Source organism: Pollicipes pollicipes, unplaced genomic scaffold (genome assembly GCF_011947565.3).
Source record: "Pollicipes pollicipes isolate AB1234 unplaced genomic scaffold, Ppol_2.1 Scaffold_1600;HRSCAF=1878_pilon_pilon_pilon, whole genome shotgun sequence".
Taxonomy (NCBI): Eukaryota; Metazoa; Arthropoda; class Thecostraca; order Pollicipedomorpha; family Pollicipedidae; genus Pollicipes; species Pollicipes pollicipes.
Genome location: NW_023595962.1, coordinates 21,976,538 through 22,000,556, shown reverse-complemented (window position 1 = coordinate 22,000,556; position 24,019 = coordinate 21,976,538). Strand labels below are relative to the sequence as shown.

The window sequence follows — 24,019 nt, the reverse complement described above, 5'->3', positions numbered from 1 at the left end:
GTGTGTGTGTGTGTGTGTGTGTGTGTGTGTGTGCGTGCGAGTGCGCGCTCGCGACAGGTACACAGATGGGGGTGCGTATGTGTTTGTTTTCCCATGCTCACGCATGCTGTCTCATGTGTTATTTTGCATACGTTTGCATGTGTGTGCACGTCTACCCGATCACTACGCGCGTGCTTGAACATGTTATTGTGCGTGCTCGTCTGCACGTGCGCACTCACTGGCGCGCAAGGTCGTTTGCGCTCAGTTGTGGTCACGTGGGGGTCGTAAGTGAGTTACCTGTCTCAAATGCGATGGTACCCCAGCTTTAAAAGATCGAATCGTATGATGAGTGAAAGTTTCTTTAATGTCTTTGAACCCCATGAAAAGTGACATTTTCTGTGTGATATGCTATGGTGAGTACCTCGTAAATCTACTTTGGCAACAAAGCAATTTGTCAATATTTACCTTTCGCCCGACTGTCTTGGACTTCAGACCGCCGGCAAAAGTGGAAAAAAGAAAGAAAGAGAAAGCTGTTCACGTAGGTTTGCGTAGTAAATTGATTCCATTCAGACCGTTAAAAAGCATGACAATCTAAAGAGTGGAAGCCATCTGACCTTCACATCTATTGCCCTTATCGCGTCTCCAATTAGAAACTGCGAGTCCTCTGGAAGTCCATCTTGGAGTACCCTGCAGGTCCATCTGGAAGTCCTCTGCCGCCGAGGCTCGTCCCGTACTCCGGGACCGCTCGCCGACATTGCGTGGAGGCTCGAACGGGCCTCCTGCTAGGGGGGTCACTTAGCCCGCTCCTGGCTAACCCCTGCACCCTGCCCCGGAGAGAGCCGTTGCTGAGATTTGGCATGGAGTGGCATGCAACAGCAAATTCTTTGCAGTGAAAAAATTCAAATTGCAGACCTTCAGGAGGGACATTTTGAGCGACTTTATGTCTACGATTTCAGCGCACAAACCAGCCCGGACGGGACAGCATCGAGCCGGATATTAGGACTGGATCCAAGCGGGCCGGAAAAACTTGGACAGTTCCAGCGATTCTCTCGGACGGGATCAGGCTGGGCTGGGCTGGACTGGGCTGGGAAAGGATAAAAAGACGAGGGAATGGGAGGCGAATCCGCCGCGACCGTGACGAGCATCCTTCAACAATTGCCACACTGCGGGGAAGCATGCGACCTCGCCCCGACCCCGCTATGGTTAAACAACATACTATCCTGACTAATATGCTAATTTGCTATGCTAGTTAATGACCTAGGCTGATTGGTCAATGACGTCACCAGCTTTCAAATACATGCACAAGGTATGCCTCCATCGACGACTGCACGCAAATCGCGGGCACTCCTCACGTGGACGAAATATGTCGGCGGGAGGATAATCAAGATCACAAAGTTATCAATAAATGCATGTAGACATCGATATCATGACATGATTTTTGAACGTCACCCTATTCGGTCCATGCACCTGCTAACATCGAAATTATCGTTATTTGCATGATTATAATCATCACCTTATCGTAGCCATCGTCATCGCCATCTTCATCACCATCGCCATCGCCATCGTCATCGTCATCGTCATCGTCATCGTCATCGTCATCGTCATCGCCATTGTCATCTCCATCATCATCGTCATCGTTGTCGTTGTCATCATCCTCAACGGCAGCAGCGGCAGCAGCAGCAGCAGCAGCAGCAGCAACAGCATCATCATCATCATTACTATCATTGTCACAGCTATTTCTTATTTACTGTACCTGTGTTAACTTCCGCTACTACATTGCATGCTTCCAAATCCTAGGAGTTACTGACGTCTGCTTGATCGGCTGACGCCCAGCACTGCACCCTCAAAGCGACTTTGTTCGTCGCCGGCAGGAGCCTCCAGGTGCCGGTCAACAAGGCGGACATGCAGGAGTCCGACTGTGAGGTGGACGAGGTCTTCTTCGAGGTGAGTGACGATACCTGAAAGTCAGAAGACACCCACGGCATCCATGGCGAAAAACAGCCCGTTCAACAATGATCTCCTGCTGCTAAGTGAGGTCACACCAAGTCACAAGGTCACCAAGGCACCAGGAAAGGTCACGTGAGAGGACTGGCGAAGTGCCTCAAAATATTGTGTGACCCACCTGTACTAAATCAGCTACCTAACGTAACGCATTTTAGGAATCAACGTCCATGGCCTCGGTCACAGTGTCTTAACTGATCACGTGACTCAAAATGGTGGAAAATCCCTGCACAATACAGGTTTGGACATTGACCTTAGCAACGTCCCTCACGAAATTCTAGACTATTAGTCCGAGCTCTGCAGGGCCCCAATGCTGTTTTTGCCCCGTGGCTTCTGATGTCTCAGGCCACCTCACACGACAGCTTTGTTTGTACTGCGATGTCCTGGGCCACCTCACATGACAGCTGTGTTTGTATTGCGATGTCCAGGGCCACCTCACACGACAGCTTTGTTTGTACTGCGATGTCTTAGGCCACCTCACAGAACAGTTTTGTTTATACTGCAATGTCCTAGGCCACCTCACACGACAGCTTTGTTTGTATTGCGATGTCCAGGGCCACCTCACATGACAGCTTTGTTTGTACTGTGATGTCTTAGGCCACCTCACACGACAGCTGTGTTTGTATTGCGATGTCCAGGGCCACCGCACGTGAGCTTTGTTTGTACTGCGATGTCCTAGGCCACCTCACACGACAGCTGTGTTTGTATTGCGATGTCCTAGGCCACCTCACACGACAGCTGTGTTTGTATTGCGATGTCCTAGGCCACATCACACGACAGCTGTGTTTGTCTTTCACGACCAGGGCGATCAGGGCTGTGGCATTCGTTGGGTGTGTCAGAGGCGGTCAGAGTCCCTGTGGTGGCCAGGGTGGAACGACAAAAAAAGACCCAAGTGCGCTAAGCAGTAACATTTAATGATTTTCAAGCCGCCAACATGTGGACTAAATCCAAAGCCTATTTGTATCGCTATCTTCAGGTATCCGTTGCGCACTGATCTTGATTCGATGTGGCATATAAAGTGCTGCCGACATGTTAGACGTTATGGTTTTTCTAAAGTGCCCTGTTCCCTTCAACTAAGTAATAGTTTGAATAATGATATTAAGTCAGTAATAATTTGTACTCCGGCTATCGGCACGGAGCCATCGGGACCTAAGTGATATCTCCGCCGCAGAACCACTCGTTATTTATAAACCGACCGCCTGAGATCTCAGCGGTAAAACAGCACCCGAGGTGGCGGAGTAGCCCTACTTCCACCGCCAGCCGTGCTCCCACCGCCAGCCCTGCTCCCACCGCCAGCCCTGCTCCCACCGCCATGCCTTCCCCCGTCCCACCGCCAGCCCTGTTCCCACCGCCAGCCCTCCTCCCATCCCACCGCCAGCCCTGCTCCCACCGCCAGCCGTGCTCCCACCGCCAGCCCTGCTCCCACCGCCATCCCTCCTCCCCATCCCCCACCGGTCTGCTCCCACCGCCAGCCGTGCTCCCACGCCAGCCCTGCTCCCAGCGCCGGCCCCGCTCCACAACCATTCCCAGCGTGCTCCACCAGCCCCTGCTCCCACCGCCAGCCCTGCTCCACCGCAAGCCCTGCTCCCACCGCCGGCCCTGCTCCCACCGCCAGCACTGCTCCCACCACCATTCCCAGCCGTGCTCCACCAGCCCTGCTCCCACCGCCAGCCCTGCTCCCACCGCCAGCCCTGCTCCCACCGCCGGCCCTGCTCCCACCGCCGGCCCTGCTCCCACCGCCGGCCCTGCTCCCACCGCCGGCCCTGCTCCCACCGCCGGCCCTGCTCCCACCGCCGGCCCTGCTCCCACCGCCGGCCCTGCTCCCACCGCCGGCCCTGCTCCCACTGCCAGTCCTGCTCCCACCGCCAGCCCTGCTCCCACCGCCGGCCCTGCTCCCACCGCCGGCCCTGCTCCCACCGCCAGCCCTGCTCCCACCGCCGGCCCTGCTCCCACCGCCGGCCCTGCTCCCACTGCCAGCCCTGCTCCCACCGCCAGCCCTGCTCCCACCGCCGGCCCTGCTCCCACCGCCAGCCCTGCCCCCAGCGCCGGCCCTCCTCCCACCGCCGGCCTGCTCCCAGCCCGGCCCTGCTCCCACCGCCAGCCCTGCTCCCACCACCAGCCCTGCTCCCACCACCAGCCCTCCTCCCATCCCACCGCCAGCCCTGCTCCCACTGCCAGCCCTGCTCCCACCGCCAGCCCTGCTCCCACCACCATTCCCAGCCATACTCCGCCACAAGTGACTGCTGACCTGACTCGGTCTCTCCGTCACATAACGCATGTGACCCTCTCTAACCGCTCCACAGCAGACCGGCGACCTGACACGCGACCTCTGGCCGCAGAACAACCCAGACGTGGTGCAGCGGGTGCCGGTGATGCCGCTCTCCGCCGGCTTCAAGGGTCCGCTGCGCCTGGCCGGCGGCAACTCCTCGCTGATGGACGAGCTGATGGAGGGCGAGGACGTGGCGAAGCCGTTGCCGGTACAGCGGCAGCGTCCCAACGACGCAGGGTCCGAGACCGACGACCAGTACTTGGTGGACCGGCACCACAAACGGTAACCAGTGCTTGGTGGGCCCGCACCACAAACGGTAACCGGTGCTTGGTGGACCGGCAACACAAACGGTAAGCAGTGCTTGGCTGCCGGCACCACAAGCGGTAACCAGTGCGTGGTGACCGGCACCACAAATGGTAACCAGTGCTTGGTGGACCGGCACCGCAAATAGTATCCAGTACTCAGTGGACCCACACAACAAGCGGTAACCACTGTTTTTTGGTACACTTGGCATTCTGAATATTATGCCGATGCTTTTGGAAACCGGTGATGGCATAAAAAAGCTGGCTCAGACCTCAAGTCCACCCATGGAAAGCTGGCTCGGACCTCAAGTCCACCCATGGAAAGCTGACTCGGACCTCAAGTCCACCCACGGAAAGCTGACTCGGACCTCAAGTCCACCCATGGAATGCTGGCTCGGACCTCAAGTCCACCCATGGAAAGCTGGCTCGGACCTCAAGTCCACCCACGGAAAGCTGGCTCGGACCTCAAGTCCACCCATGGAATGCTGGCTCGGACCTCAAGTCCACCCATGGAATGCTGGCTCGGACCTCAAGTCCACCCATGGAAAGCTGGCTCGGACCTCAAGTCCACCCACGGAAAGCTGGCTCGGACCTCAAGTCCACCCATGGAATGCTGGCTCGGACCTCAAGTCCACCCATGGAAAGCTGGCTCGGACCTCAAGTCCACCCATGGAAAGCTGGCTCGGACCTCAAGTCCACCCATGGAAAGCTGGCTCGGACCTCAAGTCAGCCATGGAACAGTTCCAGCCATGGAACCCACAAATGTCTGCCAAAAGAAAGACATCCCGCCCTTTGAAAAAAATGCGATATGGTTAGTTCCAGAGCGCATTGAATAAAACGACAAATACAGCAAGTATGGATTACATCTAACCCTACCAAATATACAACGAATAAGGGTAAAAGGAGAGGGCTTGTAATGAGATTATCTCAGTTGAAAACACGTATCAACATCAGTACGTTCCATTGAGGTGCTCCGCCTGCATTATTATAATTTCATTGAATTAGCTTGGTTGTATCACTTTCATTCCTTTGAGTTATCTAGGCTGTATCATTGTCATTCCTTTGAGTTACCCAGATTGTATTATTGTCGTTTCCTTGAGTTACCCCGGTTGTATCATTATCGTTCCCCTAGTTGCCCGGCTGCATCGTTATTGTTTCCTCTAGTTGCCCTGGCTGTATCATTATCGTTTCCTTTAGTTGTCCGGCTGTATCGTTATCGTTTCCATTAGTCGTCCCGGTTGGATCATTATTTCCGTGGTTGCCTGATCCGTGGCCTATTAGCCGAGGCCCCAGTAATAACTACCGTAACTTCTCTACGAGCCTCTGGAGAGCGCTTCCTTGCCCATGTCTCAGGTTGCAGCGGGGCCGGCGCAAGGATCTGGGTTTGTTTTGGGCGTTTTTTTAAATAACAAGCCGTGGCGTACACCCGTTTGTAAGCACAGATAAAATTAAGTTGCGTTGTGCCTCAAGTTGTGCCTCTCACTCAAATGATTATTTATGCACCCAAAGCGTGCTTTCAAGGCTCTAAGGCATAGTTAAGTGAGCCGGCTGCAATGACGTGTCAAAATCAACAAGCGTTTCGTTGATCTGTTCTGCTTCGGTCGCACGCGCTGAGTTGCCTATGAAACATTGACCAAGAAACGTACGGTACTTGCTTGGCCGCGGACGGAGTGAACATGCTTGGCCTACACCACCTCGTTAGGAACAATAAGCTCCGTAATCCAAAGTTGGTGGCGGCCCAGCTAATTTTCTGGTTTGCGGCTTGGCGACCCGAGTTCGGCAATTGACAGCTTTTTATAAACAATGTTTTGTCATCTGTTCGCTAATGACCACATTGTAGAAAACAAGAATTAGTTTTCGTTTAGAGTGTGAAGTGAAAAGTGTATTCTCCACCATTCAAAACATCATGAAACAAAATTACATTTATTCCAAGATCTCCCGAACAGCATATCTTAACAGATTTGCCAAAACTTTGGTAAGTTTCCATAAGCCTGCCGAATGTCGGGAAATTTCGTTGTGTGTTGACAGATCGCGGTAGCGAAATGGTTCCTTTGGTAGCATCTCGCTCGCTTGCAACATTAGTAACTCATGCAAATTAGCGGTCAGAAATCGTAACACCTGGCTGGAATTGGCTCTCCCCTCCCCCCCCCCCCCCTCGGACATAAATAGCTGGTTGGTTTTCTCTTCGTGCCGCACTTTTTATTGAATCTGAATACTTCCCCATTTTGTCTAGTTTTTTTTTCTGATCGCGTAAAGGTGTCTGCGCCAGCGTTGTCATCACATGTAATAGTCTAAATGTGGCTTAACAAAACAAAAGCAAAAAAAAAACAACTGAAAACATAAGACGAACGTTACAAATATAGCGCTTCTAGGCCAGATAGTAATTGTGGCCGAATAGTGAACGGAGTGAATTTATGCAACCCAAGTCCACAGTTTAAATCAATGAACATGCATTTCAACAGCACTTCAACTTAAAGTCGGTCGGCTAGGCTAGGCTAGGCTAGCCGTTCCCTGCGGCTACCCTACCGATCGGCGGCTAGCCGCCTATGTATATTGAAATGCCCAATGTCTGAAGCATGACCGCCTGGAAATATACGAAAGGCGTAGTACCAAAACTCTAAAACTGTTGCCCACCGCAGTGTGGATAGATTACGGAGTGCACGCTGGCACGAAGTAAGCGGTAGGCTCAACTGGTAACCTATCTCAGTGAAATAATAGCCGCCTCTTGGATAGGGAAAATAAACGGGCAAAGAAAATAACCCAGAAATAATCAAGATCGCAAAGCCGGCCATGCACAGAACACTCGTCCCATGCACAGAGCACTCGTCCCCTGCGTCCCGGCCGGAAGGTCATGTACAGAGCACTCGTCCCATGCGTCTCGGCCGGAAGGTCATGTACAGAGCACTCGTCCCATGCGTCCCGGCCGGAAGGCCATGTACAGAGCACTCGTCCCATGCGTCCCGGCCGGAAAACTAGGGCTGGGTCGACCGGAGGCAGATGGCATTTACCACCCACCCATGCGAATCGGGAATCCAAATTTGAGTTTGAGTGTGAGGCCCGACAATCCGTTTTTGTTCTTCTTTTTTTGCAAACTTGGTCGCACCTTTCCTGAGATTTGAGCGACCGCCGGCACAGCGCTGTGCAGATTCTAACATGGGGCTTGTGCTCTGACACGCTGTAAAAGTCGTCCACCCAGGCCACCCCGTCTAATTTAAACACACTCAATGGATCTTGCTGTCTTTTACCTCAACGAACGTTCTACACCAAACCTCTTTAAGTCAAAAATGCATAGATTAGATTTTCTTCAGGGTTCAGAAATATGCCGCTTTTCTAATGTGGGTCATCTTAGTTATAGGAGAGGAACGGAAGAGGGAGGGGGGGGGGGGGGGTACGGGACGGTCGACCCACTATTTCTGCTCTTGTCAATAGACCAGCTGGAGTATTTACCCAACCATTATACAGTAATAGAGATCTGCGTATGATATGATAGTTATGGAGATCCATTATACTTTATACATTATACAGCTATAGAGATCCAATGTGCAGTTTTTTAGAAATGTGGTGAACAAAGAGGAGTGAATCAGTAATCAGCGCGGTTATGACTGCACAGCTTATACTGACCCTATCATCGGCTAGTCCAACCTTGGTCGCCTGTGAGTTCATAACCAGAATGACTCCAGACCTTATCAAATGGACAACTGCTTAGAAGCAATCAATGACCGCTATTTGATTTGCGCCTCCCTACCAATATTGTTTGTGTATGCGCCTAGGAATGCAATTTCTTATTTCCCAGCAAATGCGGTGACGTGTGCACCTGCTCAATGGAGAAGAATGTGATCAACATTTCACGCGAATGGTTATGTGGTCTTCACCACCTCATATTACGTGTCTTGGAAAACGTCTTTCATTACTTAACTTCACCTTTTGCTCGACCCTTCATAACATAGTTTGTACCAATAATCCAAAACAGCTGCCAGTCAATGATAAACACAGCACTGTCTTACTTTGCAAGCGAAGCGAACGAAAATGACGACACCAGGATGACGGCATTTCTGCGGAAATAAATGCATACACTTCCCGGGGTGTGCATCCTGCCACCAATCTTGATGTCATTTTCATATCAGAGGGGACTTGCCTTAGCAGATCTGGATAAAGCTCTTAAAATATGAAGTCATAAGTTCAAGCTGTCAATCATGTATGGCCCCAATAAGCTGATGTCAAACCTCCGTGTATACAGTTAGGGATGTATACTGCACAGGAGGAATGTGATCAACTATTCATGCGGGATCATGAGGTCTCCGCCACCTCATATTACATTTTTTTGAAAATGCCTTTCATCACTTACCTTCATCTATTCCTTGACCATTGGTCTCCAAGTGAAAAGAAAACATGCGTTTTAGATGTTCAGGTGCGTCCATACCTGACGACGGCATAAAAGCTTAAGCACGCGTCCGCCAAACTTTCACTAGAACATTTAAATTGGAGTAAATCCTTGCACCCAAAAAGTGTCCGATCAGTTGTACCATCTTGTTTTAAAAGGATGAATTAGGGACACAAAACAGATTCGTTTGAGTGTAATGGAATTCACATACTTACGGTAGGCGATGAAGATGCTAAGTTAGGCAACATGCTCAGCATTCTAGAGCGGCTCATACCTTATCCCGCATCAGCAACGGTCGTAAGCTGTGTACAGGGCAGGGGCCTGAGCTAGAGACCTGACAAGGTAGCCCTTTCCCACAGGTGCATTTATCAATGGATCCAGAGCGCACAAAAAAATATTGGGTTACAAGTTAGGGTCTGGTCGTTATAAAAGTCCACAATCTCACATCATTGCACGGCATTGCAAGAGCTTAGAATTCCACCCTGGTGAGCAAAGCAAGGTGGCAAACGTTGAGAAATTAACTTAGAAAGTTAACGAAATAGGTACGGGAGCGTGCTTGGCAAGAAGGATCCAAAACAAGCCTTTTGACCTTCCAAGTGGAAGGGCGGGGACATCGCCTGCAACACGAGCATGCAACAGCTTTGTGAGGCATTTCGAAATATCCCTCAAGACTTACAACCTGAGGTCATGGTGACAATGAGGTGAGGTTTCTTTGGTGCAAGGCCCAGGTCGTTGGCCTTTGCAAGGGAAGCACAATATCGTTTTTGAAGTCACAAGATAGTTCCCAGCACCGCTCAACATCCGAGTCATATGTGAGCGACATAAACCGAACTCAAATCAATAGAGTTCAGGGGGGCACAAAATTGGAAGAAGTCTGCAGTTCTTGTGGAGCGCATGCGCCAGGCGATCTGGGTACTTCCCACCGGGCAGCTTTAATAGTGTGCCATTGCGATTTAGGTAAGCCTCCGGCCACAAACCAGCCTTGTTTGCCACCTACCGGGGAGCCGCGTCGTGAGAGCCGGTCCACAGCTGTGACACCTTCAGGGGCGGCAAGCGTCTGGATAAAGCTCTAAAGAAAAATGCATTTCCTAAAAAATATCCGTCGACGGAATCCTAGACACGGCTAAACTGTTTAAAGGGAGTGTGTCTAGTCAAGTTTGGATTTTTAGCTGTGCACGTAGGATGGAAGGGAGTTTCTATTTGAAAATTTTTGTGTCATTGGTTTTTACCGATTCGCCTCCACTGACGAGATATTGCCACAGCCCCCAAACCTCTTTGGTTTGTATGGAAGAACTAAGTACTCAGGCAGCCCCCAAGCAGTGTTCATTACCAAACACATCGAGATGGTTGAGAAGATATCGCTAGCTCTAGCCAATGGTTTTTCGAGGAAATTGCTTGTCACCGCTGACAGCAACTTGCGGAAGCAGCGATGGCGCCGGCCATTATGTTAATGTCCTTTTTTTGCATTCATCTGAGGGCTGCGGGTCTATGGCGTTGGCTGTATGGTAAGGCTGGTCAGTTGATACGTACCGCGATTAATTGATGATGACCTTCTTTGTACTGAGATGAGGCACAAGTATTGTGTTGTGTCAGTCGGCTCTACTAAGCTCTATGAATTGTTCTACGCTGTTTTGGCGGCGGCTATAGGCAGCTAAGATTCCTATACCCTGAAATTAATGACCGAATTTCGAATGCACATGCCCCGAATTCAGCGTTCGAAATAGCCAAGCCCACCCATTACTGCATTCTGGGTATCGATGCTGTGACGTAATGATGGGACTAAGTCACATGGCTACAATGCTACGGCCGCGCGAAATCGTTGTTTTTGGGGGGCTAGCTTAATAAAAATACTTCCATAAACCAAATTTTCCGAGACCGAGCACATTCAATGAACCATTTTCAGCTAGGACATGGCGTTGGTTTGTACCAGAGCTACAAGATTATTGCTCAAATGCGCTACCAGTCCGCCGCCGACAGGGAGATGTAGTAACCCATTCACCCATTCACCAGTGATTTATCCCGGAAGAACTCTAGCCAGAAGTGCTAGGAGCGGTCTGTATAAAAAAGTACAGCATACAACAACAGCATATCGCTAGCTCTAGCCAATGGTTTTTCGAGGAAATTGCTTGTCACCGCTGACAGCAACTTGCGGAAGCAGCTGATGGCAGTTGATACGTACCGCGATTAATTGATGTTGACCTTCTTTATACTGAGATGAGGCACAAGTATTGTGTTGTGTCAGTCGGCTCTACTAAGCTCTATGAATTGTTCTACGCTGTTTTGGCGGCGGCTATAGGCAGCTAAGATTCCTATACCCTGAAATTAATGACCGAATTCCGAATGCACATGCCCCGAATTCAGCGTTCGAAATAGCCAAGCCCACCCATTACTGCATTCTGGGTATCGATGTTGTGACGTAATGATGGGACTAAGTCACATGGCTACAATGCTACGGCCGCGCGAAATCGTTGTTTTTGGGGGGCTAGCTTAATAAAAAATACTTCCATAAACCAAATTTTCCAAGACCGAGCACATTCAATGAACCATTGTCAGCTAGGACATGGCGTTGGTTTGTACCAGAGCTACAAGATTATTGCTCAAATGCGCTACCAGTCCGCCGCCAACAGGGAGATGTAGTAACCCATTCACCCATTCACCAGTGATTTATCCCGGAAGAACTCTAGCCAGAAGTGCTAGGAGCGGTCTGTATAAAAAAGTACAGCATACAACAACAGCATATCGCTAGCTCTAGCCAATGGTTTTTCGAGGAAATTGCTTGTCACCGCTGACAGCAACTTGCGGAAGCAGCGATGGCAGTTGATACGTACCGCGATTAATTGATGTTGACCTTCTTTATACTGAGATGAGGCACAAGTATTGTGTTGCGTCAGTCGGCTCTACTAAGCTCTATGAATTGTTCTACGCTGTTTTGAGAAGCGGCGGCTCAGACGGCTCGCAGCACCCTGGGACGCCCATTGAGAAGTTGGAAATGCACATCCAGTAGCCTTAGGAGGGGTGTTGCAGGGGTGGACGCAGGGTTGGCTTGCCATAATGGAGGCGATGAGGGGTGAGCCTCGGGAGGCGTAAATGCAGAGTGCGCCATTTCATTTCAGGATAGCAGATTTCCCCATAAAATGGGAGGATTGCTGGCAAGTTCTGCAATTTCTGCCAGTCAGATTGGTGGCCCTTATCTCAGGTGGGAAGAAGTCTTGTGGATATGTAAGGCTAGTCGGAGTATTATTCCCTGCGTACCTTTTTCACCTAACCCATCTGACATTATGAATATGTAAGTCAATTAACGACAAGTAAGGTTATAGGAAAGAAATAGGGAAACTTTTGGCACCTACCCTCCTCACCTTGCAATAGTTTTACATCTCACTTCATTTAGGTACTGCAGCACGACGATAAATGGGCACTTATTACCCATTTATAGTTAAACACGCGCCCGGGTGGCCGGCAGGATACCCTTCTCCCTGGTGGAAAAGTCAATTTGACCCCCCTGAGATCTCAAGAACTATGAGAGCTAGAGATACCAAATTTGCAGGGCATATTGATCTGTACGTGAACTCACTTAGGTCAAAGCTTGAAGCTACTAGGTCATGACTTTTGGTCAGTTAAGGTCAAACAAGGTCAAATTCCAGGTCGGTTTCAAATGGGCCCCTGCAACCTAGATAACTGTTTCCAAGCAAAAGGCCACGTGCTCATTTAAGTTCAGTGACCCTGTTTGACCTTTTAAAGGTCATGGTGACCGAAATCATGCAAGGTTGCCCTGAGTTTTGCATTTGCGACAAACCGAATGCGACAGCAAAACGACAAAGCGACAAAGATTACACTAGGCCGTGTGTCCCTAAAAACCAAGTGTTGACGTGGGTCATTTTAGGTCCATGACCTATTCTGATCTCTAAGAAGTCCATGGAAGATGTAGAAAGCGGTTCCTGCTATCAGTAAATTCGAAATGAGCACCAGAAGCTATCCCATACACCAAGCCCTAGAATAATAAAACAGTTTGGTTGTGATCTTGGTGTGACCTTTATACCTGACCTTAGGTCAATCCTATTTGCTCGTGCAATTGTTGTGTTGTCTAAGAAAACATTTCAAAGACGTATGGTTTCGTTTAACACTTTGTTGTTGCATTAGATTGAACGATTCCCTGGAAATTAGCTTCGATAAAACCGTGGCCTGACACTGACCTGCCATAGGCCAGCGACCTTTAAAGGCAAATATTAAATTTTTCATCAAACAATCCGCTATTAAATTGTCAACAGGTATGCAAAATTTGGCGCCGCTACACCGCGCCGTTCGGAAACCATTCTTGAAAAACCTTCGGGGTAGCGGTCAATATGACCCCCACCCGAGCGCGTGTTAATGTAAACATTACGCATGGTATTCGATTATTTACGAGCAAGTATACACGGGGTGAATCTCGTCAAGAGGCCACAAAATAATGTAGTATCCCCAAAAGTTTTTGGGCCCGTTCCAAAAAATTATTGTGTTTTGGCCAGTCATCTTTTATACAAATAGTATATATATATATATATATATATATATATATATATATATGTATATATATATATATGTCTAACAGATAAGGGTGTTCACTGCACTATGCGCAGCCCTTTGAGGCTAGTCGTGCTACGTGTGCACATACATGTGTCGGTAGGTTAACCGAGACCAACGTGAAGGGCCCCCGAGCAACCAAGAAAACCCCAGCAGGTTAAACATATGGGCCCGGCTTTAGCCCACAGAGTCTTCCTGGCGAATGAAAAGAATCCGTAGAAGGCCCCTTGATTGAGAAGAGCTTCCAGGCACGCTGGCAGGAAGGGACAGTGCAGGGCCCTTCGAGCAGACGCAAAGAAATCAAAGGCAACGTGGAAGGCTCTTTAATGATCTGAGTGAACTTGCACGTGAGCATATATGTCCCCGGAAGTAGCATAAGAAACCTGGACGGCGTGATAAGGCTAACATCTCCCAACTATCAGCTTTTTCACTCATTAAGGGTTTCTCTTTTCCCGTGGGGCCTTCACTTTTGCTTGCAGCTGTTCTTGCTTGCCTGATGTCCAATTCTGTGAGTTTTGTGTTAAAAAAAACTACACCTGGTGAGTCAACTATGGACCTCTTCGAAGCCTATGGACCCTGCGGGGCCAAGGGGAGCATGACCCCGTAGCCACCCCTCTGGATGCGCCCCTGAATATACTTTCACAAAGAGGCATTACATATAAGTGTTCAGGCACATTGGCTACAACGAATATGGCACGTGCGCTGAAGGTAGAAAACGCGGTTTAGTAGGATGCATTTTTGGAAGCAGATCGTACTACTGATTTGTCTTTAGAAGGTTTTTAATGCAAAATGCACAATATCTATGCACATAACATTGAAATAAAGATGTAGAACAGGATGGCTACCCAGTTCATTGGCAAAATCTCCGTTCGTTTTCATGTTACTACCATCCACCAACCCTCGAGCGATATCAGCCCCCAAAAAAACATTCTAAGGGCTACGAAATTTTAGGACCATGGTCACGTCATGTCTCTGTAAGCCTTCTCTAGTCACCTTGGAAATGGCAAGGCACACGGCGCTGAAACTGTTGCTGCGGATGTCGCTGGCACACCAGGCATGCTCAGGGTGTCATATTTTTCCGTCTCGAGTTACGTAAGGGATCTTCAAGGGCGTTCCGCTCTATACCGCCAGCGTTCTCCCTATACGCACCAGACCGTAGCAAACAAAACCGTGGCCATATCACTAGCGCGCAGGTTGCTCGCCACACGTGAGCCAGTGCACTCGTTATTTTCTGTCTGCTGATTGGTTCATGTTTTATCATTGCATTTGTTCACGCACGGCAACCGACACGATTGATAAGGATAAATGAATAAAATCTGTTGCAAGACCCAAACACTCCCTTTAAAAAGGCAATAGCAGACGCGTTCTTTTCAGAGAAGCTGAATGACATGTTGGCAGATAACTATCGGGCCAGCGACATTCCTCGACAGCCAGTCCTAACCCTGGATGGGCTGGCAATACAAAGGCAGCGGCACGTGTCGCGCTGACCAGTCCAGATTGGATGGCAGGCATTGCTGTCAAAGAGGTCCAGCGGCCGCCGGCGGCTTCGAAAGCCAGTAGCTTGACGATGCCGGACAAAGCCGCGCCTCGTCCTTACGGCGACGGCACGGAATCAATTCGTAGGCAAAAAACTACCGGGGGGGGGGGGGGAGGGGAGGTGTAAGCAGGCCACCCAACCCCAACGCTTCTTAAAGGGAGAGTTCTGCATCTGTATGCAGCTTTGAACTGAAATGGCCGTCTTGAAGACCATTCTGTGCATTCCGCAACCCTGTGCTTTTTAAGACTTAAATCTCTTTAGTTTCTGAGTTGTATGCTCGCAAACATTTCCAGACTATTTTGTGCAAACTGTTTCACAACTTCCTAACACTAACAACTTCCTGCAAAGCCTGTCACTGCACTGGCCATGCTGCAATCAAGGCCAAGACAAATAGAGTTGCCGAGTCTTTCATATCTGACGTTCGTGAGTACGATTCGCAGACATGACGGCCATCAATTGTCTCTCAGTCAATGTTGCGCAATATCGATGATGCAATCAAAAAACGACGTATTGAGGAGCATATCTACTGAAAAGAGAAATTGTGCTGTTTGTAGCAGTCTTTTCCACTTAAAAGTACATCAATAGTTATAAGTAAGCGTATTTGATCACATCTAATGTTTACTTCAATGTCTTCAAATATGGAACGTTCACTTTAAGAAATCCAAGGAAGATGCGTGGTGCGATCCACGTTATTAACAAGTCTTAAATGAGCACTAGAAATACACCCTGCCATAAGCTCTCCGGCAAAAAACCAGGCAGGTTTAGGCCTCGGTCTGACCTTCATACCTGATCCTAGATCAATGGACTTTGTTATCATAAATTCAGTTGCATTGTAGTCTAGGAAACTATATCAGAGTTTGTGCAGAGGCGGCTTCGTGTAACACTCCGCTATTGCATCAGATTAAAATATTCCCTAGAAGAAGCATTCGCTAACAGCTACGGCCTGGCTTTGACCTGGCATAGGTCAGTGACCTTTTAAGGTGTATTTCATTTTGTATTCGAAAACATCCGCTGTTTAACTGCCTACAGCTATGCAATGTTTAGCGAGCCTACGCCACGCTGTTCGGAAACCATGCTATAAAAACTTCCGGGGTCAAATTGCCCCCCCCCCCCCCGGTCGCGTGTCAGCATTGAAAGCAGCCCCTGTCGCCGCTTTTTATTAGTTGCACACTCGAACATTTACCTTCCATCGACGTGATCGAGTTCGGTCCTATGATTCGCCAGTACGAGATCACCGTTTCTGGAGAGCAAGTCGGAAACAGTCGGTGACCGCTAGAGTGATAATGTAATCAAATGCTTAATTAAAAACAAATTGAGACGGGTGAAAATCAAACGTTAGTAAGAGCCGCCCCTATCGGATGAAAAGCGGCATGCAGTGGCACGGGTTGGTGTTGGTATATGTGACCAGCCGCAGCCCTTTGGCTCGCCTATGGCTGGGAGACCTACTACCAGCTGTAGCTCTGCTGTCCCGGGTATGGCTAGGATACTTACTAACAAACGTTTTGAGGCTCACTGTACAGGAAAGAGCGCCTTAGAAGTACTTGGAAATCATTATAGAGAGAACAGCGTCGTAATAACTGCTACACATAAATGCCTTGGGCATCCTCATGGTGACGTCATCGTGGGATCTTCAGGCCCAGGCTCGGCCAGATTCCGACCTCCTGATGTGTCGTTTCGTAATAGCGCCGGGCTGAATTTGCCAGCGCTGATTCCTTGTTTCTCTTTGGTTACTGATGATCGAAATGCTGCAGGAATGTGATGTCAAACTTGATATGAAACAGCTTTATATTTCCTTCTTACGTGCAGCTGTGCATAGAGAGGCCTGCAGTGTGGCAAGCACGGTCCAGGGTCTATCCTGCTGATCTGCCATCTTAAACATTTCGACAATTCGTTGGCGTGCCTGATAAACCTAAGCGGCTAAGGCTTATACTACGTCGTAAGTAAATGACGTCGAAATTAATGTATTCGATTCTTGTTTGTTTAACAACCACGAAGCAGCCATCATTTGCTTCTTGGCATATATTAGTCTTTTGGATGCCGGATTGCTTTCTAGCGTCGTTTATTACCTGTTCAATCATGCAGTTACGCTGTGCGTCGCTTATTACCTGTTTAATCATGCAATTACGCTGTGCGTCGCTTACTACCTGTTTAATCATGCAGTTACGCTGTGCGTCGTTTAGTACCTGTTTCAGCACACATTTACGCTGTACACACACACACACACACATATATATATATATATATATATATATATATATATATATATATGTGTGTGTGTGTGCGTGTGTATGTGCATATATGTGTAAAGGTATTTGTACATGCAGAGAGAGAGAGAGGGAAAGATAGATAGCTAGATAGATAGATAGATAGATAGATAGATAGATAGATAGATAGCCAGACAGATAGATAGAAAGGTGAGATATTTTGTGTAATCGGCAGCATTGTTGAAAACTGACTTCATCACCCCCGGTCTGTGGCAAAGACTCAGTTTACAGATCACACGTCGACCGATTTTTTTCAGAATTGGACGTTTCAGGATATCCTCGGTAGTGGACGGTTTGTAGCGCCTTTGAGCACTTCTGGTGTCGTGCGATTCTTTATCAATCTTATCTTCTTATTACTGTTTTTCCAGTAAGGTCGCCCTGCTGAGGGCAACAATGCGTTATGTTCAACGCATGGCAGTCGTGTTGGCGCTATTCCGCGTGATATGACCATAGCTCCCGACAAGTCCTTTTTTCTATCAGAGCGTTCGCCAAGGTCTGCCGTTTCTGCCAAGAGCAGCATTTCCTCTCAGATGGTGTGAGCCTTTCAGAGGCCTCACTGGTAATGGCAAATGGCCAGACAGTAGCAGCTTCCTGGTGAAAAAGCTGTCTCATTATCCATTACTTCCGCCTCATCATTAAAACTTTAAGTGTTGTGTTACCGGCGCGTGTGATTATGGACCGCCGTGTTTGATGATACCCCCAGGGCACGTTGCCATAGCGACCGCCACCACTCCTCGACGCTGCTCATCTACCACCAGGGTCAGGTTCCGCGTGTCGACCCCGAGCGACCCGAGGCGCTGACAAACGGCACCGCGAGACAGGTGAGAGGTGGCCGGGGGGGGGGGGGGGGCGCCGCTCCTCGTTCCCAGCAGCGCCGGCCTGATCAGGCTCCAGATGAGCGCGGCGCGGCCAACGGGGATCTTGAACCAATTTGTACGCGCTTAATTGCGCTGGAGATCAGTGGGGAGCGATCGATTCGGTTATGTAAGATCTCAGATGTATTGAGCACGTTGTAACGCATGAGGTTTCAATCTGTAATGATGGTCCGAACGATTGAGACGCAGGCGTAAACGCAGACGCGGACGCATGCCCCTGACCATGGGCGTAGTTTTAAAAGGTGTGGGGGGGGGGTCAAGCTCAGGGTGTATTTCAGGAACTTTTTCTGGAAAGTGAGCCGATGGCCAGAGGGGGGGGGGGGCGGGTAGGGACGGAGGATGTTATCGCTCTTTGTTCAAATGTAATGACTGCTATTCTGGATACGCGTCTAGAGCTGTTTCTCACTGGTGCACAGTTTTGCCCATCCGACTCATCTATGTCATTCGGAAAATAAGGCTATCCGGCTTCCCCAGATTATTCGTCCATTCTAACACTGTCTTTCCTGGGGAAATTCCCCCAGCAGGTAGGCATTTTGGGTCATTGCAAAGTCATCTATCTCCACAGGGTAGATGCCAAAATATGGCCCGAGGATAGGCTGGTGAGAATTTTGAAAGTGGATCGATGGCTCGCAGTACGACAGATTTTTCATGAGCCTTCATTTCGCTGGCTGCTTTTCAGGAGATGAGACTTGTCGTAGCATTTTCGGCCGAAACAAATTCGGGAGCCTAAAGCTGCTAGAAACAATGTGATAAAACCCATAAAACTGGAGATTCTCTTTTAAGAATCAAGCCACATAATAAGGCCAATTTGTCATATGTCTCTGATCTGGGTTTTGCTCCTGCCCGACGTCGGTGGCCACCGCCCTGGCCCGGATGTCTCCCGCATGACTGACTGCGAACTGATTGCATGACTGTTTTGTTGCATACTTTGTGACCAGCGTTACCACTACATGGTGTATGAAACATGTGTTGGACACCTGCATCAGTATCTTTTTCCGAATAATCTTCCCTCACACCACAGCATCGCAGAAAAATAGCTTCCGGGAAGCTGCCTGCATTAGGCACTGGCCCAAAGGCCACTGCAATGCCCATCATGCAACGTATACGACTTGATTTGCTTTTGTGTGTAGGCAGGGGCGTAGCCAGGGCCTTGCCAAGGAGGAACGCAAGGTTGACAAAAGCCCATCTTCTGGTGATCCCCCCCCCAAAAAAAAATATCCGGATATAGCTTACTTGCTAACGAGTGACACGGCTTTCTTCATTTTATTGTTATTTTTAACTTGCAACCAGAACAGAAGCCAGGAGCTACCGTGAGCTCAATTCTGTTTCCATTTTGGAGTCAATAAACTGCAGAAAGCAGGTGTTGAAGCGACTGCATGGAAGAAATCACGGGCGCTATTAATTTACAATGGTTAGTTGACTTTCTAAGCCGATAGAAATCAGGAGCTTTGCCAATTTTTTATCTTGGTTCTACAGACATTGATGACATCGCGAAGGTAGATTGTAGATCGATATGTTTGGTCCAAATTTGAAGACGAAAATTTGATTGCAGATCGAGTGGTGAACAATGTGTACTAACACGGCCAAGCCATGTTTGTCCGAAAATATTCACCATTCAGTCAGCATCGATTAGTGATACGATTGATGTAACGTGTTTTTTTAACGTGCACACTCGCAAATCTTGGCAACAAAAACCTCGACACCAGGCGTTGCAGTCTCCGTAGTCCGCGGAGCTGTAACTCGGTAGTTAATATGTAGCCGTGGCCCGCTGATGGACGAAAATAATAACGCTTTCTGAAATTGTTACCTTTAAACACTGTAACCGACTTTAATACAAGCTATGTGACGTAACTGTGAGCATGTGCACTCGAAAAATTTAGAAACACGAGTCTCGACCCAGGCGTTGCAGTCTCCGTAAGCCGCGCAGCGTCGGCGCCGCAGTTAATATTAAATTGTGGCCAACGGGTGGACTAAAACGACGACACTTGTGAGAAAGCATCCTTGGACGCTTCATGACGTCAGATATTGTATTTAAAAGGCAGCTTGAACCCATATTTCGCGTGTGGGATTTTTAGACTGATTAAAAGAGCGGATTGGCCCCTAAAGCACCGCGAGGTAGGGCTGCAATCCGGTGGTTGAACTGGAAGAGTGGTGGTAAAATCTCTATTTTTCGTGTTTTCGCAGCTGTTTATCTGTCCAGAAGACAGATTGAACGTGGCGACCACCGTCTGGTGGCACTTGCAGTGGCCGAAACTTTCCGGTCTTACGGAAGTTTGCTGCCCAGGCCATCCTTGTCTCTGCTCTCGAGGTTGCGGGCGGGCATGTTTAAGCCTTTGGATTTAATTTGCTTTCAATAATACATTCTGAAAATGAGCGTCCTCAGGCACACATGGCATGAGCTTGCTCATTTTAAAAAAAAAATATTACGACCCGCGCCATTCAACAGTAATGAGAGCCCCACTCTACTCAACAATTATGAGACCCCTTATTTCCTTCCGAGCAAGGGGCCCCTTGAGTAGAACACCAGGGGTACATTATCGTTTCCGGTAATGAGTAGGCCATTACAACAAGGGGCTGAATGGCCATTCCGTCCCATCGCAAAGTGTCCTCTGGCTATCATTCTGGTGGCACGGGGCGGGATCTCCTGGTCGATCAGGAGGCCATTAGAAGGATATATCATAGCACATTGTTCCCATCCCTGGCACGGGAGGCCATCTGACCCGCGCAGTTAGCTCCGGATCAGCACAGGAACCCTCATTGACGTCAGAACATCCCTGATCACCGCAGGTAGTCCGATAGTTGTCACATAGACCCAAGTTCCGTGTTTTTCTGTGTTCTTCAGAGATATTGAGTTCTCCCTGGACTGTAGATTGTAGATGAAACGGGTTTCCCAATTTGTATTGACATGGCTAACCCATGTTCGTCTCAAAATGCTAAAGATCCAGTCAGAGCTAATCACTGATAAGAAGACTACGTAATATGGTGTTGTACATGCGTGCTCGCAAGTCATAGCAATAACAGCCTCGACGCCCGGCGCTGCAGTCTCCAGACCATGCGGCGTCGGCTTTGCGGCTGTAATACTAAGCGATGGCCGATGAGCAAACGAAAAAGATGACGCATCTTAAGGAAGAGGGCCGATGAACTAAGAAAATAGGTATGCATGTTTAATATGGTGCAAAAGTAAGCCAAATGCAACCTTAATCTGAAAAGGGGGGGGGCAGTTAACATTGCTGGCCCCCACCTTGAAAAGTGGGGGGGGGGGCATAGCCTCCCTGGCCCCCTGTTCCTACGCCCATGCTCCTGACGCATGTTACTGGTGCAGGAACATCCTTTGCACATAGCAGGAAAAGCATGTATGTATTGTATGTATGTATACATGTAAAACATTTCTAGCAGGTAAAATCTTGCGTTTGACATTCTGTAGTAAGTTAAAATTGGGACCGAGGCCGCATCAAGGCCTTGGTAGTCTCCTGTCATTTATAGCTCGCTGAAAGGATAAACGGGCCCACCTGTCTGGATCCGACGGTGATCCAAGCGGATTCAGGATCCAACTCCGACATTGTCCAGGCGGATCCAGTGTCAAATAAGCGCGGTATTTTGCACCAATCAAAATAGGGAATTTTGCAGAGACTGACGTCCTCAGAAATTGCTCCCCGAACCACCATGACAAACTAACACTATTGTGAAGATGCATTCTGCGTTTTGATGATTCAAAAGTTATACACGGAATGCCTTCGCGGGGACACTGACACTTACTGTCCGGCTACTGTTTATGAGCCAACCCAGGTCAGGAATAAACAAAAATAGGTTGAATAATGGCATCGTTCTTAAGGCAAGTGTTCCACATTTGAATGGGGTGTTGAGCTGAAATAGTCATCTTGAAGATCACTCGGTGCACTTTACAGCCCTCCCTTCTTTAAAACTCCTTAAGTTGTACAGTCTATAAAATATAAAGATATGTAGACGCCAACAAAGTTTACCTTCATAACTTCATCCTTGTGTTTAATATGGGCCGCCAGTTATTCAAACGGTCAATGTTCTACAGATACCGCGATGGAAGGAGCACAGGTGGGGCTTGGACATGTCAAGTAGTGGAAACGTGAATTTAGCCTGTGATGTGCAGAGTGGGGGAAGACGAGCGTATTGCCGAATCTTCCCAGAGACTGGATCTGAAGCACTTTGCGGGCTTGTTCTCGTGTAGGGTGATTGAGACGTGGGAGGTATGGAGGCGTGAGGAGTTATGGGAGCACATCTGTTTTATCTGTCGGTCCCCACTGAAGGCAGCAGCCGCGCAGTGTCGGGCATACAAAGTGGAGGAAGCACGAGCAGGATGATTCGCGGCTCTAGAAAATGAAGCACGGTTACGAATGCAGGTGTCGTTGCCGTGTCGGATTGGTTTGGGGACAAAACATTTGCCCATTGATTGATAGACAGGTGAAGATAACACGAATACATCGTGAGGTAGCGTGGGTGGAGCTTTGTACCCCCCCCCCCCTCCCCCCCACACCCTCACAACAACCCCGAACATTCGTCTGGAATCCGAACACGAAGGCAAAACCGCATAGAACTTTGCCGGAAAGTCCCATACAGAAATCATGTTATCACGAAAAGTATGTCTTCAGCTCACCACATATTTATGGGAACATATCTGTTTTTATCTGTCGGTCCCCACGAAGGGAACAGCCGCGTAGTGTCGGGCATACAAAGTGGGGGAAGCACGAGCAGAGTGATTGGCGGCTCTAGAGAATGAAGCACTGGTGTGATATCTGACATGTCCAGTGATTGGGGGAGGGGTGGGGCATACTTTCTGTCAGGGCTCACAAGTACTGTGTCTGACATTGCAGGGCTCGCCCACGCCTTCGGCCACGTCGACGATCATCCAGCCGCAGAGGGTGTACAAGGTGGTCATTATTGGCGACGCCGGGGTCGGCAAGTCCAGCTTCGTCCAGAGGTCAGAGGTGCAGACAGGTCAGAGATCGGTCAGAGGTCAAACGCCCACCGGCTAGGGTGCTGGTGGTTCGATGCGCTACCCGCTTTAGACGCTTGCTCCGAACGAAAAGTCTGCGATGGTGGCTTCGTACACAAGAGAAGCCACGCAAGAGCCTGCAGGCCCGTACCGGCGTTAGTCGCGAGACGTGGTTCCGACATGCAACCTGCAGCTTATCCATTACCGGAGCCATTGCAGTCTCGCAACGTGTGCAGACGTTGCAAGCCAACATTTCCTGTCAGCGGAAATTACCCGGCCTGGACCCCGCCTCCCCACCGCCGCTGCCAAATCGGGATAGGCTGACGGCGCCACGGTCCCTGAGTTATGTCGTCTCTGTCCAAGAGGCCGTGGTAAGACCATCATGTTGCGTGTAGCCCGCGCGCACGTCACAGCTGTGCCGCTCCAGCTTTTCAGGGAGTTCCCTTCCCGGGTTTTTGGCCGCTCAGAGCTATTTTTGTGCTGCGGTGCGATGGTGCGGCTCGGCGAGCTACCAGCTGCCAGACCCCAGCCAGTCACCGGCTGACCTTTGGTAAATGTCAGGCGGCGGCTGCTGTGGTCTTGGATCCGTGCCAAGTTCCGTCAACAGCCCACATGCCGTTTGCTTCATTATAGTCCACAGATCTTTTATCTTTGGTTTGCCACGAAAACTAATTTTTGTGGACATATGTTGGTTTTTCTTTCGAATTGATAGTTCAAGGACAAAGTGACTGTTGAGGTCTAGAAGTTTTGAACCTGTCCAGTCGTAATACTGCAACATAGACCTGCGTCCCCGAGAGGTCTTTTGTGACGCTTGATGTCATAAAAGGCAGCTTCGCGTCGATCTTTCCGCCCTTCTGAACTGAACTTTTTTGGATCATATTCTACCCA

At 49.2% G+C, this 24,019-nt stretch overlaps 1 protein-coding gene across 1 annotated transcript in view; it reads left to right on the top strand.

Annotated features, from left to right (window-relative positions):
* LOC119092013 (ras and EF-hand domain-containing protein) overlaps positions 1-24,019 on the top strand; it is an 86,797-nt gene that overhangs the window by 50,801 nt on the left and 11,977 nt on the right. Inside the window, exons 12-15 of the mRNA XM_037214967.1 lie at positions 1,851-1,923; positions 4,320-4,531; positions 17,994-18,111; positions 23,010-23,116. Coding sequence (XP_037070862.1) covers positions 1,851-1,923; positions 4,320-4,531; positions 17,994-18,111; positions 23,010-23,116 — 510 coding nt within the window. The remainder of the gene's footprint in view (positions 1-1,850; positions 1,924-4,319; positions 4,532-17,993; positions 18,112-23,009; positions 23,117-24,019) is intronic.